The sequence below is a fragment of the Conger conger genome, chromosome 14 (assembly GCF_963514075.1).
Source record: "Conger conger chromosome 14, fConCon1.1, whole genome shotgun sequence".
In the NCBI taxonomy this organism is placed as follows: domain Eukaryota; kingdom Metazoa; phylum Chordata; class Actinopteri; order Anguilliformes; family Congridae; genus Conger; species Conger conger.
In genome coordinates this window covers 24,533,591-24,549,844 of record NC_083773.1, presented here as the reverse complement: position 1 = coordinate 24,549,844, position 16,254 = coordinate 24,533,591, and the positions used below count along the sequence as shown (strand labels likewise).

The 16,254-nt window shown below is 41.3% G+C and overlaps 1 protein-coding gene across 4 annotated transcripts; it reads right to left on the bottom strand.

The window, feature by feature from the left end:
* Nucleotides 1-512: 512 nt before the first annotated feature.
* ca6 (carbonic anhydrase VI) lies at nucleotides 513-9,608 on the bottom strand. Of its 4 annotated transcripts, XM_061220950.1 has the most exons (10): nucleotides 9,444-9,607; nucleotides 8,003-8,185; nucleotides 6,124-6,272; nucleotides 4,891-4,986; nucleotides 4,440-4,506; nucleotides 3,810-3,967; nucleotides 3,178-3,304; nucleotides 3,018-3,098; nucleotides 2,855-2,881; nucleotides 513-2,268 (listed from the first exon to the last, which is right to left on the bottom strand). In XM_061220950.1, exons 1-10 carry the CDS (start codon nucleotides 9,529-9,531, stop codon nucleotides 1,652-1,654), a joined length of 1,593 nt encoding a protein of 530 aa, XP_061076934.1. In that variant the 5' UTR covers nucleotides 9,532-9,607; the 3' UTR covers nucleotides 513-1,651. The 4 variants fall into 4 exon arrangements, with proteins under 4 accessions (XP_061076934.1, XP_061076935.1, XP_061076936.1 ...); XM_061220951.1 differs by lacking the exon at nucleotides 2,855-2,881 and having other exon boundaries at nucleotides 9,444-9,608; XM_061220952.1 differs by lacking the exons at nucleotides 8,003-8,185; nucleotides 9,444-9,607 and adding an exon at nucleotides 6,744-7,974.
* Nucleotides 9,609-16,254: the final 6,646 nt, after the last annotated feature.

Here is a 16,254-nt window from a genome sequence, read left to right as displayed (position 1 = left end):
GAGCTTTGTGTCCTCGTGTTTCAGCTGAGGTCTGCCACACACAGCGCTGAATATACCGCTGTGTCTGCCACACACAGCACTGAAAATACCGCTGTGTTCAGTGCATTTAAAATAATCACGGCTAGCACATAAAAAAGGTCAATGAAGATCAAGCTGGGATGTTATTTTACATTATTAGGTGCAACAAACTGAAACTTTTATGTATAATAGATAATAAAGATGACATCCTTCACTTCCTTTTAGTACTGAGTTTGTAGTTTTGGTACGTTTTAGTACAGAAAGCAAGGTACAATACTTTTGAAATGGATTATTAAATATTAATACATGCATGGTTCTATTGTGCTCCATTCAGATAAGCTTGAGAAGCTTGCTTGTAATGCCATGCAAACCTCAGATGGAAATGGAGAGTGCAGAGTAAAAAGTTAGAACCTAATTCAAAATAAATGATCTTTCAATTAAATTAATGTTTATGGTCCATAAATAAGTACACACAAACACAAAAAAAAAAAACATTGCATTTTTGAAGCTTTACATTTTATTGCGATTCCACCAGTAGATGCACAACTTATTTTTTACATGATCAATCCTTCCAGGACAACATTTTCAGAAGTAAATAAGATTAGAGTGCCTGCTAAATGAACTTAATGTAAATGTAATTACATTATGGCTTGGCTCATTGTTTTTGGTCTTGGGAAAGCTGTGAATCCCCCCCCCCCCACGCCTTTTCTGTTCTTTCCTGACAGGAGAAGAGCTGACCTACGGCACTGCTTTGAGGTTCTCCCTTTCATCTGCCAGACTACTATGGTGCGCATCCTGGCAGCGATGCAAGAACAACAGCAACATATCACTGTAGATGAGCCAGCTGTTGAAACAGTGCAGGCCAGATGAGAGGCCCACCACATCTACCAGACCAGCAGGGATGAGCCCAATGAGACAAGCACAGCTCAAGAGCTGGAGCTGAACTTCCTAGGCACTCGGCCCCGTATACTCAATGTGTTTTTCATCTGAACAGAACTGAACAATGGTGACTGCAAAGGAAGTGAAGCAGAGGTTGGTAACATGCCTGTTTGCAGGCTCTGTCAAGCTCAGATTAGCTAGGTTAAAGGGAATGTATTCAACAAAAAGGACAACGAATGATCTTTGAAGAAACACAATGTCGCTAAATAGACATGTAGGTACTTGCTGCTTGTTTGTTTTCCCTACATTCCACACATTTGCCTTTGGTATTGCTCCATGGTTACATTTCAGTGGGCAAATCAAACAATCAATGTAGTTAAGAGGCAAAGTACATCGCCAATGTTTCTTTCCTTCGTCTAGCTCCTATAGATCTATTTAACAGTAGAGAAATTGTTACAATTTGCTATGCAATTGGTGTTGCATTCAGAATTTTGGTGAAAAATGTAGCTAAAGCCATGATCGTTTTGCACTTCATTGAGGCAATCAAAACATGATAGGACACAGCAGAGCTATTGTAATTGTTAATAGCATAAGCATACAGGTGATAGACTATGAGGGACTCATCCATTCATTGATATGTGGATATTGGTGAATGGACGTCATTTTGCTTATTGCGTGAGATGTGCCATTTTATACATATTTGGCTAAGCCCTATCATTTGACCAAATCCCCCACCTTAATGCAACCACCATATTTAGGGGCACCTGTAGTTGGTCTGGAGCTGCACCCCTCCGTACAGGCTGAGAGGGGTCACCCCCCAGCTGAGGACGTTCCCCCTGGGCCCGTCCGCCCCGCAGGCCGTCTGCTGGCGGATCTCAGCGGGATCGAGCGCTCGGTCCCACACGTTGACGTCGGTCAGGTGGCCCACCAAGCCGTCAGGCTCGCTGAGGCCCAGCAGGATGTCCGTGTTCCGCCCCAGGATCAGCGTGCCGACGGGCTGCAGGTCGTACCCCTGCTGCAGGGTGGTCTCCTCCACCCGCGTCCCGTTAGCCCACAGCTCGGCCCGGCCCGAGCCCGACGCCCACGTCACGCAGTAGTTCCCCCAGTCCAGGGCCAGGAAGCTGTGGGCGAAGTTGACGTACTGGTTGCCGACCCACAGGCCCACCTCGTAGCCCACGGTGATGACCAGCTCGTTTTCGTGGCCGGTGCTGGAGTAGGACAGGATGGTGTGGGTGCCCTCTGGGCGCGCCCGTACGTGCATGCAGGCGGTGAAGGAGAGCAGGTCCATGGAGCGCATGGGGGTGACCTCAGCGTAGCCCCCGCCGTTTCCCTCGGGGAAGTGCAGCACCAGCGGGCGGAGGACTCGCAACCCTGAGCAGGGGAGAGGAGGAGGAGATTTACTGAAGACAAAAACATTGTTCTCTCCCTCTCCACCTCAGCTGGTGTGTGGTAAGTGTTCTGGCGCAAAATGGCAGCCATGCATCACCCCTTCATCTCTAAAGCGCTTGAATATCTCGTAAAGCGCTATACAAATGTAATGATCTGTCTAATACTGATCTCTGCCGCAATTTTACAGAGAGGACTGTCTTACAGTAGCTAAGGGCTCTCAGAAGCTTACTGTATTAGTTCTGGACTGCAGTTTCACATTTGCTTTTGAAAGGAATTACACATATTTTGCTTAACCTGCAAGTGTGGAAATATGATCTCTTTCATTTTATTGAATTTCTCTTGTGGTGTAGGTTTCATAGGAGAATAAATGGTTCTTGAGATTAAAACCAGAGACAGCCACTGCAGAGGACTGAAATGAATTGCTGCATCCTAGGAGGTTAAGTGAAGGAAAACAATTAAATTGGTGGAACTTCCCTTTAATTACAGATGGCAGATGAAAACTTCACCAACTTCACCAACTGCCCTTAAATCACCACAAGTTCCCAAGCCCACAACCCAAAGGACGTACCTTTGGGCCCTTTCTCATGAACTCCCCCTGTTCAGAACAAGAAAAGATTGAGTTGCTGGATGCTACTCCTTAATTGTCAACCACTGAAAGTACAATATAAGCTATTGATTTTGTAATTTATTTTCTTCTAAGTTTTTGCCATAAACATGAAAAAGCAACTTACCTGAGACCCGCTTGTCCATGTTTGTAATCATGTCCTCGATCTTCAGAAGCTTCGCTTCGATTTCTTCCTGTCGGCAGAATGCTGCGCAAGAGAAGGGGACCGTGTTCAGTGAAAAGTGGGATCACACAGCTCCTAAACACCAGCAGGCTGACGTACTCACAGCCTTGACTGAGGCGGGGGAGGAAAGAGGACTCGACCACGCGGTCATTTAGCGGTTGAGCCATACGGTAGTCATTCCATAGGGTCTGATTCTCATGGTCCATCAAGGTGCTCTCCAGCTTTCTGATCTAGGAAGGAAACCATAACACAGTAGGGTTAGACACCTTTTGATTTCATATACAGAACTGTCCAGTGTACACACACACACTCACAATTTCTTAATGTACTGAACATGCACATATGTGTATATGCATTTAATATAGGGTATTTTAATATACGTGTAATGTACGTTGTATTTTCTTTCCACTCATCTGATATACATTGCTTGAGCTTCCCAAAATAATGATTCCACTTGTTCTAATAAACACTAACAGTACTTTTACATATGGACATTTGTATCTTGAGTAGGTTTTTGCATTTTTTCAAGCAATATAAAGTACAGCCAGTGTCTGTGGCCAAGTAACGACATGGATTATGGCAGAAATCCTGAATGTGTACTGTCATCCACACTGAACCAGAGAGAGGCCTGTGTCTGTATGAGGATAAGAAATGAATTCTGCATGGAGATCAGCTGCAGGAGGAATGTACTGTGTGAAGGCTGTGTTGTGAAGATTCGGAAGAGAGGGAAGGCACCTGGTTGTGGGACAATGTGATGGGGGTGTCGAACACTGTCCACAGGATGCTCTCGTAGCAGGGAGGGGTGGTCAGGGAGCCCTGATACCTGAAGAAATGAGACAGATTCTCTGGCAGCATGGAGCGCACGTCCACTGAGGTGATGGTCATGGACTGCCCTGAAACATCGGGGAACAGAGGAACATAAAGAGGCCAGCAGACTGCAGAAGTACATGCAGCAGCAGCAGTACAAGCTATGGGGGGATAGATTAAAAAATAAATCAAATAATCCCCCAATAAGAGATTATAATCATTTCATATAACAAAGATGGGGATTTCAGGTTGTGATTGGGATATACTGATCAGTAGCATGAAGTATTTTCACCTTTAGAATTTCGGCAAAAATGATAATTTCACAGCTGTTGTTTTTAAAATTATTCTGGCGTCCCCACCCCCACCCCCCGTACATGGTTGCAGTTCATGGGGTCCATGCTTTTGAACAGCTGTGAGCTGTACAGTTTCTGTAAGTGTATAAACGGGCTGTATGTCAAGAGTATAAGCTATGTAAGACACAACAAGTGTGAAATGCATAACAAAGGGGGGTGGGGTTTGGCTGGTCTGTGGCGATGTGCTTGATATGTAATGCATCACCTGCGTATTTGACCTTGGCCAGGTTGGAGATGAAATCACTGTAGTATGTGTTCTCAAAATGCCCGTCCTTGAGGAAAAACATGAAAACATCATAGACAGACAGTACTAAAACATTCAGTCCAGCATGTAGGTATTCAAAATATATATATACGTACATAAAATATCCAACATATACCCATTCAAATAGATTTAGCAATTTTTTTGATGTAGACATTTCCTCTCAAGCACCATTTTGTCCCTGTGAGAAATAATTATTCTTTTTCATAATCTATATCTCTGGCATTAAAACTGGAGCCAAATAAGTAAGGTACAGGTAATTGCTCCTTCTACAACAGGGATCATCATCTCTGGCCCTCAAATCCAGCCCTGGTTTTCCGAGTTTAGAAGGGCAAACAAATTGTGTTTGTGGTCATAACTGCAACCTCCTGTTTCGGTTGAGGAGAGATCTCACCTCGTAAAAGAACGCCAGCACTGCCAGTCCATCTGGTTTATCCCGGGCCTCTGTGACGCTCTTGTACTTGTCTGAATTGTAATGGACCACGTGCAGCTGCAGCAAACAGCCAAACAGAAACAAACAGTGAGTTAATGACCCATAGCCATGTTAAGTTGACACATAGCCATGACATTCAAGCTGTTTCTGCATGAGCCAGGATGAACACTTTTCGGGGTTAACGGAGTTGTCCTGTCCTGGAGTTGGAGTTGAGCGGCAATTTTGATGAATCTCCAGAGGTGTACAATCCAGGTGAAGAAAGTAAAAGTTTTTTTTTTTTTTACTAATAGTGTTTACTAATTCGTAAAATTCCTCTGCCAGGAGGTAAAACTAATGAGTGAAATCCGCTGGCTGAGTTGATGGGTGGAAGCTGAGTTGATGGGTGGAAGAAACGCGTGGTAGGACTTTTACTTTCTAACCCCTCGATTTAACACCTCAGGGATTTCAAACGAATAACCTGATTTTGCCAAGTACTTCAGTGCAGAGAAAGACACATAATTCTGTCTCGTGACAGGAGAAGCATGGTCACACTGTAAATATGCATGTAGTCGCATATAGTATTTTCTACCTTTTATGCCGTAGGTATCTTTACGTAATAGCATACATTGTCCTGTTCAATACATGCAATGCAATCCCATTAGTCTGGGATGGAGTATAGTTTCTGCACATATGCCTGCTGCTTTTAATGCTTGTTTGGAAGAGCACCACTGGGTATATGAATCCTGGACACGGTGTTCCAAGACAGGAGTGAAATATTGTCATTATTTTGAAGAGGCCTGCTATTCATTTTCATTGCGGTCATGGCAGATTTACTCCTCCGTCATAAATTTCACATGCACAGCGAGCCATGGGAGAAAAAGCAAGGTGTAGACAAGAGATCAGTGCAGCAAAATAAAGGTACACTGATGAAGTGCATTCACAGTATCAGTCTATTTTGATTCTTACCTCCTGCAGGGATCATTATAACCACACATCCAAATTCATCGTTGGTTTTCTTTTCTCCTGGGTAATTAACAATTACTGCCACTGATTGGCCAGACTATCTAAACATCTGACACTCAGGTACAGAGGTGTGAGAAAGCAGCAGTTCTCTGCCCTCGAGATCCATGATTTGATGATACCTGATGTACATCACACTGTAGCAGTACGGTGTCGAATGCATTGCATTTTCTGTAACTAAAGTTTCCAGTGCACCTCTGCCATGTAACGGATGCCATCCAGGGTGTGCTCCGAGCCGCTGGCCTCCAGGTCCCATCCTCCCCAGTGCAGGTGCATCTGTACGGCCGTGTAGCGCCCAGGGAGTCCCTTGGTTATCACCATGGTGGGTGGAAGGTCAATTTGAACTGTCCAGAGTAAGGAAGAGAGATCAGCAATAAAAACAATGTTGCTCCGGTGACTTGAAGCCCAAGAGGGGAGAAACTATGCCTCTCCTCGAAAAACAATTGTCCTTTCTCCCTGCAACTGTCCATGGAAATCCACTCATATGCATGAAGAAAAGACAAAGGTGTACCTGCACAGTTAAGCCGCCTTTTTAAATAGGCTTACATAGTTGTGTTCCTGTAACATTCCCAAAAAAAATCTTTGTTTCCCTTGGGGTGCACCTGCATATCCACACTAGAGGGCAGCAAGTATCAAATAAACTCACTCCACGTGCATTATCTCTGTGTTGGGCACAGTGAACTCTCACATAATCTAACTATGGGATTATCTAATGCCCTTATTTACATGTTAATGTCAATTTTTCAACAAAATTGACAGCCTGGTGTCTCAACTTTTACACAATTGTAGTACATGAACTGTATATACATACTTACACTCTTGGTCCGAGCCATACCAACTGGATCTCCTCCTCAGACAAGTCTCAGTGCTTACCATCCAAGCCGCACTTCTTGGCTAGCAGGGTTGATGAACTGTCTTCAAAATTAATTAGGTGTGAACACCTCTGATTAAAAACCTAAAATGTGCCGCAGTGCTCCTGTCAGTGCTCCAGGAGAGAGCCATAAATACCAAGTGTGGTGCAAAGTGACTAGTTAGCAATCAATTACTGCAATCAGAGGTGCGCTTAAAAAGCTAATTTTATCATGGTGTGTTAAGTGGCTAATGTCACAATTAACATTGGCAGATTTGGAATTTGTGAAAACCAGACAACATGCACAGCTGGAAGCTTAATCCGGAAGTTGATCAGACAGCCCCCTTTTACAAAGGGACACTGTCACAAAGGCCCTTTACAAAACAAAGCTGAGAAAACGTCTGCAGGGTTTTGGACCTCGATAAGATTGAAAACATCTGCTTTATAGGCTTTGTCATTTTTATATTGAAAATAATTCATTCATTTTTGTTTATTAAAATTTTTTTAATTGTGTTAGATGCCATATATTTTATACTATGTCAACATAGGCAAAATATCTGCCAAGCAGCAAGTTATTTCTGTAAAACAGGGCTGTCCAATCTGGGTGGTTTTTTGTTTTCGTCCAACACTATTATGCCTGATTCAACTAATTAACTAATTATCGTCTTCAGTCAAGAACTCAATAAGATGAATCAGGTGTCCTAGTGGCTAAAGTATATGACTGGGACCGAGAAGATTGGTGGCTCAAGCCCTGATGTCGCCCTTATCCCCGTATGTAGATTGTCCCCTACTTAGTCTAATCTAATCAAAACTGTAAATCGCTTTGGGTAAATAACTGTAATGTAATGTAATCCAATGTAAAGCATAGATATTTTTAGAACCTTCCATTTATCTGCATCCCCTGGTCAATTTGAGGTTGGTTATGCAGGAGGTTACTGACTACACAGTTAAAAAATGTCCAGAGTTCATTAACTCGAAGGGACCATATGTACTCTACAGCAGATTTAATACTGAACATTTTATTGCATTGCATAGTAAGTTGTGCCAATTTCATATTTGCACAATGTAGCTGAGATCATACGATCAGTTAGCCTATTCCTTGGACAGAATTGACAAAATGAACCATCTGAGAGTTGTAATACTATAGCCGATTGGGAGTTGGCCAGGCGTATTGCCATAAATTAGCCTGCTTGTTGGGGCAGGCAATTGGCCATCCGGTAATACCTGAGTGTCCATTGTTGGTCATGAGGAATTTGCCGTTCTGTATCCTGTCATAGCCAGTGAGCTCCAGCGATGGCATATCTGGGTTGTGTCGCACTTTTCTTCGTTGGATGTCGATGGGGGACTGTAGTCGACCGCCGCAATCAGGGTATTTTTCTGACCAGTGCATTTGATCCAAGTCACCTTCTGCGCTCCCCGGGGAGAAGATAAGGGGCACAGGGAAAGTAATACAGTAGGCTATTTGAAACGAGAACTCGCATCATCATTTCCAACGGGGTTTTCCGCTGCAAGCTTGTTGTTGTGCTGTAATCGTCGGCAGCCCTTTTTCTTGTGAATAATCAACTCAAAATCTAAACTTTATTTAACTTATTGGTCTTTAGCTGCTGCTGTAGCCTATCCATCTATGTTTGACGCGTGTTGGTTATTTGTGGTTATTTGCGTTTTTGTCACCTTGCTGTCAGCTTTGACCAGTCTGCCCTTCTCCTGTGACCAACACATTTAGCAGAACTGCTGCTCACTTGATGTTTTTTTACACCTTTCTCTGCAAACTCAGTAGTTTCTGAGATACTCAAGGCACTGAGATCACATTTCTTCCCCATTCTGACATTTGGTCTGATTTTTTTATTTGCTGCCACATAATTGGCTGATTAAATATTTTTATTTATTTAATAGTGAATACTACTACTACTACTACTACTACTGCTACTAATAATAATAATAATAATAATAATAATAATTATTATTATTATTATTATTATTCTTCTTCTTATTATTATTATTATTATTATTATTATTATTATTATTATAACAATAAGACTGTTGTTGTTATTATTATTATTATTATTATTATTATTATTATTATTATTATTATTAGTAGTAGTAGTAGTAGTAGTATTTATCTTGTTTTTCTTAGCTGGAAACTAAGCAGACCAACAGCCTATGGGAGTCAGTGATAACAATAATGAACAGTTACTGTAGCTACTGTTACTATTTTATGCTGCCTAGCTATACCTGCAATGGCAAAAGCATATGGTTCATCAACACAGATCTGTCAAAAAACATAATCTTTACTTTATTTTATACATGACATTTTATGTAATATTCACACATATCAACATTTATCTTTTTTTACTATTGGTATTTGCAATATAAATAATTAACGATATAAATAGTTAATTATTCATTCTATACACATTCTATGAACATTTTACTGTCAAACTGGCTAAAACCAGCATGTACGTGATAAAAAAAAGTGTCTGCAAAGTCAACACAAGTTTCAGTCTTTGACTAAATACCACTGATTGGACCTTTATGAAGCTGCTGCATTATTTTGAACAGTCAGAGGTAACTCACGAAAGCAGTCTAACAGAGTAAGAGCATGCAGAACGAGGTTTAACAAAAGAAGTTCAGACACAGGCATGGTGAGGAAGAAAGATGTATTTACCTTTATAAGACCAATGAATTCCTTTATCTCCTCCAGAGGTGAAGCCCACATGGAGAATGTGTATTAACAGGAGGGTGAAACGCTCCATGTTCGACAGCAGTTCTGACCAGGTGCAGCTCCAGGGTATGAAAAACGCTGCTGCTCCGTCTCCAGTGACAAAATATCCCTTTGGACCCTCCCATTAGTGAAGCCCTTGGGCTTGTCAGTTCTTCGCTGCTTCTGCGGTGAGTTTCGCAACAGCTGGACTGATATCAGTTTCCTGGTGTTTTAGTAATCGCACACACAAAAATATGTGCTTTCATGTTCTGCGGCATATCATATTATGCAGCCACTGGTTCCATCTATGCAGTTAAATGCAATTTTAGACCATGACTATTTTTGTTGCATTGCCTCTCTACTCCAGCACATTGGATTTGAAATAAAATAATGACCATTGTGGTTATGAACAAGTGACAACTTTAATGTGTGGGTGTTTACATCCATATTGGCAGATCCATGTAGGAATTACAGGGCTTTTTCTTTAGACATATTTAACTAGGTAGTGTAGTCTGAGGGATGAGGATGAGTAGGGAATGCGTATGACTCACACAGACAGACAACAGTTACCTGGGCAGAAGTCAGCCCACGGTTTGCAAGGATGTTCAACGCGCGACTGTTAAATAACGATTTTGCTACATTTTGTCAGGGCTGAACATGACGCAGGACACCTTGATTGTTTTGATAAAAGTCACCTGCCTGTGAGCAATACCATTTTATAAAAAATAGACTGCCACCTTCATTACAGTATTATAGATAGTAGTGGTGGCAAATGAAAGCTTCCAACGACAGAGGGGGACTGATTAAACATCGCTCAAGCAATTGTCCCATGAAAGACATACCCTAACATATAATTTGTGCTTTGACCCCTGGCAAGGTGGAGCAGAATGTGTAAGCTGTATCATATGATTCCTGAAAATGATGATACTTGATACTGTACATTTTACAGCTGGGCCAGCAGATAAATGGTACAGTAAAGCCTAGCTCACCACAAGCTTATCTTTTATGACCATCTCAAGATGCAACTATTTCTGAGCATTATGATATATTATTCTGAGCACATTATACAGTACTGTGCAGAAGTCTTAGGCACCCTAGACTTTATTATATATGTGTATTTTTGTATTTTTGCTGTATTGCATTTTTGTATTGAATTTAAAAAAGTAACATATTACTATAAGAAATTGATTACTTTTTACATAAAAACTTGATCAAGGCTGTCTGAGATCAGAAGCAATGAGCCTGCAGAAGTCTGCAGAAGAACTGTGGCAACTGTGTGCTTGGAACAACCTCCCTGCTGATTGTCTTATAGAACTGCAGGACAGCGTTGGCTGTCTCAGAGAAGTGATGCAGTTTTAACACATGGGTGGTCACAAGAAATATTGATTTGATTCAGTTTTTAACTATTCTGCAAAATTACTCAAATATAATGTGGGCGGGGCAGCCTGTAGCGTAATGGTTAAGGTGAATGACTGGGACACGCAGGGTCGGTGGTTCTAATCCCGGTGTAGGCACAATAAGATCCGCACAGCCCTTGAGCAAGGCCCTTAACCCTGCATTGCTCCAGGAGAGGATTGTCTCCTGCTTAGTCTAATCAACCGTACACCGCTCTGGATAAGAGCGGATGCCAATAATGTATAGTAAGTTTATTTCGGACCTTTCATTGAATTATTTTTGAAAGAATCATATCTGTACAGAATGTTATACAGGTGCCTAAGACTTTTGCACAGTACTGTATCAGTGATATGCTAGTACACAGTAAAATGTTCAGTGTTAAATCAACTCTGTGGTCCCTAATTGAATTGACACTGGACATGTTGATGTGTTTTTGTGTTTTATTGATAATCTAAGTGATATATGGCAGGTTCATGCTGATTCATGGAAGGGGCTGTCATAGATTTCAGAACATACTTATTCATGTTTATTCATGCAAATGTGAGAATAATACATTAATGTTGAACCATAATCCAGTAATGGTGATTTTTTACTTTTTCAAAAAGGTTTTCTGTTATCACAGAATAGCAATATTGAATGACAACATAGTTTTGTAAAGCAAATACTCAACATTTGTATGTTTAAGAAATACAATAAGTGTAGGTAACAAATGTTTTTTTTCTCCACATGGTGTTAATATTTACTTGTCTTATGCAATGTTTCTTCATAAAAAATTGCATCAAACTGTAGCTCTTTTAGGATTTCTTCATTGGTACTTCCTGTTAAAACAACATATTTCATGATCCAGAATACAGTCCTGAGCATGGGTGCATCTCAGCACAAAATAAAAATATCAGACTTCCTCCACATGTCTTCTCCCCCCATATATCCGGATTGGAAACAAGGCGGTATGTTTTTTGCATATTGGGACCCACCCCATGTCTCTCCTGAGTGTGGCCGGGGGGTCTTTAATGGTGATGCACGATGACATCACCTATGAAGTGAAGAGTCAGTCAGTTTGGGGTTGCCCACCTCAGTGCTGGAGCAGCATCAGCCAATCAGGCACCTGCCTGCCCCAGCTGCACAGAATGTTGTCATCTTATGCAGTGGCTGCCCTACTCAGTTGGAAGCCTGTACTTTCTTGAATGTATGGAAGACTTTGCAGGCCTGTGGATAGGCCTATAGCTGTGATTCAACCATCTAAGTTCAAAGATAAGTAAATGATTATTACTTATACACCAGCTCCACAATGTAAATTAAGATACAAATAACAAAAAGAAGCAAGTGACTGACACCAGGTGCCTGTATCAGGAAGCAGGATAAATGCACCCAGAAATAAACCAGTAAACTAGTAAAACCCAATACCCTCCCATATCTGGAACATGGACTGAAGTTAAAAGAGGACAGGGTTCTACTCCAGGTCATACAGGCCCCTAGTGTTATAAAAGTTTATGTTGACTAATATTTATATAAGTATGCATCCTGTTATGTTTTGTGGAGGGGAGAGCGGGGTAAGTTTTCACACTTTTAATTTCTCCAAAAGAAGAAGAAATGTAATAAATTAAAAAATTGACTGTGGTCTGTGACTGCGTGTTTGGTGTGCATAGACTCATGAATATGGTTGAAGGAACACTCGTTTTCCCTCTCCTACAAGAGTGTGTGCAGGCACAGATGTGGTTGAAAATGAGAAAGACAGCATGGGTGACTTCCATAAAAGGCAAAACAGGAAGTGTGGTAAGACAGAAAGTAGATAACCAAATGAGTGCTTATCAGAGGAGCTTCCTGGGAGCTTACTGTATCTATCCAGTATGCGATGCACCTTCCTGGGAGGGGAAGTTGAGAAATGCCAAGGAGTGAGAGAGCAATTCTAGAAGGTTCCCTGGCCTGGAAACTAAAAATGCCAAAAATTTGGTTTGCACTGTTTGTGTATGCGTGTGAATAACTTAGTGAGTAATTGCATAACTGAGTGTGAGTAAGTGAGAGAGAGAGAGAGAGAGAGAGAGAGAGAGAGAGAGAGAGAGATTGCATTGCACATTACTGTAAGTTGTATCATTAAAAGTTGCTGCAGTTACTGTAATATGGCTGAGGTCACAGAGCAGTGGAGTTTTAGCCAATGGGAAAGCAGCAGAGCAAGCAGTTTGAATGTTTTCATATTCTGTGAAAAATGACACATTTGTAAAACACTCATGTTTTATATTGTGTGTTGTGCCCAAATGGAAAGGCATGCTACCTCTACCTAGAGTGGCATGACATTGTGCTGTGTCAGTTCTCCAACCACAGCTACTGATCCTGGGGCCTTAACACTTACATAATCTAACATTTTAGCCACATTTCTTGATTAGTGCATGACTGATAGCCAAGACCATTCTTGTGTCCCTTTTACTATGATCAAATATATGAATTGAGCCAATTGGTTCATTTAGCCAGGGTAATTGGTGGAAACAACAACCTGAATACATACCTGCCCTGACCAGAATTGTCCACCCCTGGTTTAAATGATCCTCCAGGCTATGGTGTGATGGAGTGAGGGTCAGGCCACATGAACAGTATCACACATACAGTACCATTGGGGTGAGGCTGAGATCTCCACAGGAAAGTGACCAAGGCAAAACTGTTGGTCAACTGCTGAAAACGTGTAATATGTTTTCCCTTAGAGCTGAGAAGATGTAAGCATACTACATACTGTAAGTGCATACTATCATAATATCTTTTTCTATGACCCTTTCCCATATCATATAGAGAGAATGCTAGAAAAAAAACTACCTGTATAGCAGAACGGCATATAATTGTTCACTGTAATCTCTGTCAGGTAGACAGAGGAACCAAGCGCAGACTCAGATAGGAAAATGCAGGTTTAATGACACATGATCCAGAACTCAATCCAGAAAACAGGCAACGGTCGAGATCCAGGCAGACAGGCACAGATCCAAAGACTGGTACTGGTACTGGTAATGGTACTGGTACTGGTACTGGTACTGGTACTGGTACTGGTACTGGTACTGGTACTGGTACTGGTACTGGTAGCTAGAACTGGGGTGGGGAACAGAATACAGAAAGACGAACAAGCAACAAGAAAGTAAAAATGACAGGTTTAAATAGACTGGTGATTGACAGATAATGAAACACAGGTGAGCTGACTGACAAGAGACAGGAAGGAAGTACATACAAGGAATGAGGAGGCGGAGACACAAAATGACACAGGTGCAACAAATAATGAGGGAATGAAACTGGAAATAGACTATGGTGGTCAGAGAGGAAAACGAGGCAAAAACACTAGGGACTTAGACAGAAAATCAGGACACAGAAAACACAGAAGCTGACAATCTCTCCAAATCCATAATGCCAGCAAAAGTATTTATTATGCTATTGTAAACTAGCAGCAGGCAACTGTGCATATCTGGTGAGTCATCTCCTCTTCTTTATAAAAAAATCCACAATTCAGTCAGGTGTTGATACCAGCAGAAAAATGCAACCCCCAGGACCTGACCGGTAAATGAACCTCCTTCAGCTGAAATGCCAACAGTCATACTGGGCTGTATTAGAATATCATACAGTATGCATTTAACCAGGGTCAATGGAAATCAGGCTTATGACCCTGCCCTAGTTCATGTGTTCCCACTGGGTACCTAAATCTCTCAAGGTAGAGTAGTATTACCTCTTACGTATGGGAGGCTCCACTGCAAGCTGTGTGGTTTTGGGCACACTAGCTGACGAAGGAGGAACGGGTGGACCCCATCACCCGAGCTTTAAAGGGAGAAGCAAAGCATGTTTCCCAGCCACCCTGTAAGAAAAAGTGGGGGTTGGTGGTCAGGAGTGGTTGAGCAAGTGACATTTCATAATGGTTATCATGGCATGAAATACTTTCACTGACTTGTGAGTTGATATGAGTAAGTGAGAGAAGTCTCATACACTTACGGGAAACAGCAGGCTACAGTGCATGCTGACAGATGACAAACAGGTGGGCCATGGAGGCAGAAACCTCTGCCACATCAATATAAATGCAACATGAAGGCAAGTTAAACCAAATCTACAATGTTTTTTTTTGTAATCTAAACTAATTAATTTCATGAATATTGGCAGTTTTGCTTGTCTATGTGGATTTCTATGTGGACTACTGCAAAGTATATACAATAACATTTAATTTCTTTACAGGAGTCCTTCTTCACAATAATTAGCTAATAATCTCATTTCATTTAATATTGAAACTAATATTTTGAAACCAGTGTTTATGAAGCAGTAGGAGAAATGTTCAGCTGAGACAAACACAGTTAGGAGCTTTTTTGGATTTATCAGATACCCAATCCCGTTCTCCCCTTTTTCCAGAATTTCCCCCACCCCCTTTAAAGTAGCCTATCATTTACAGACTCACAAACTGGAGAATGTGCTGCTGGGTGCTCCACATCTGGCCTACAGTGATATCCCTGAACCACTCTGCCCCGTTTGTGAACATATGCCTGTGGGGACATGGGCTTGTGTTCGCACATGCAGAAGGTGGCAGGAAGCCAGAGAACAGCCATACTAGTCAGAACCTGTACCTTCCAGAACAATCCCAATGTGTAAGAGTTTTAAGCAAGAGCTTTTGGTCCTGAAGAAGAATGAGGGGATGAACTAGAGGGATATTTGATATGGTTGTTTACCTTAATGTGGCAAAAAGTTATTGCTAACCCAAACTCCAACTGGGCAAAACAAAACAGTGCAAGGTGTTCCAAGTAGCTTACAAATAGTATAGTGCCTGTGAGTACTATACCTGTGAATACTCAAGTAGCTGTGAGCTCAAGTATTTGAAAGAGTTGTATAACATACAGTACTGTGCAAAGGTCTTAGGCACCTGTATAACATTCTGTACAGATAAGATTCTTTCAAAAATAATTCAATGAAAGGTCCTAAATAAATGTACAATACATTTTACATTACATTTCAATAATTTGGCAGAATAGTTAAAAACTGTGACCACCCTGCAGTTCTATTAGGGAATCAGCGGGGAGGTTGTTCCAAGCATGCTGGAGAACTTGCCACAGTTCTTCTGCAGAATTTGGTTGGCTCCTTGCTTCTGATCTCAGACAGCCTTGATCAAGTTTTTATTTAAAAAAATAGTAAATTTCTTACGGTAATATGTTACTTTTTAAAATTAAATACAAAAATGTCTAAAATTAAATCTTTTGGAAAATGAATATTTGGAAATCTCAAATGTGTTATTTTATACTAACACACACAAAAGAATAAACATATATATAATAAAGTCAAGGATGCCTAAGACTTCTGCACAGTACTGTATGTGTAGAAATTGTTTGCAGATTGACAATGTGAGAGGTACAGGTGTATTTCATGGATCAATATTGCA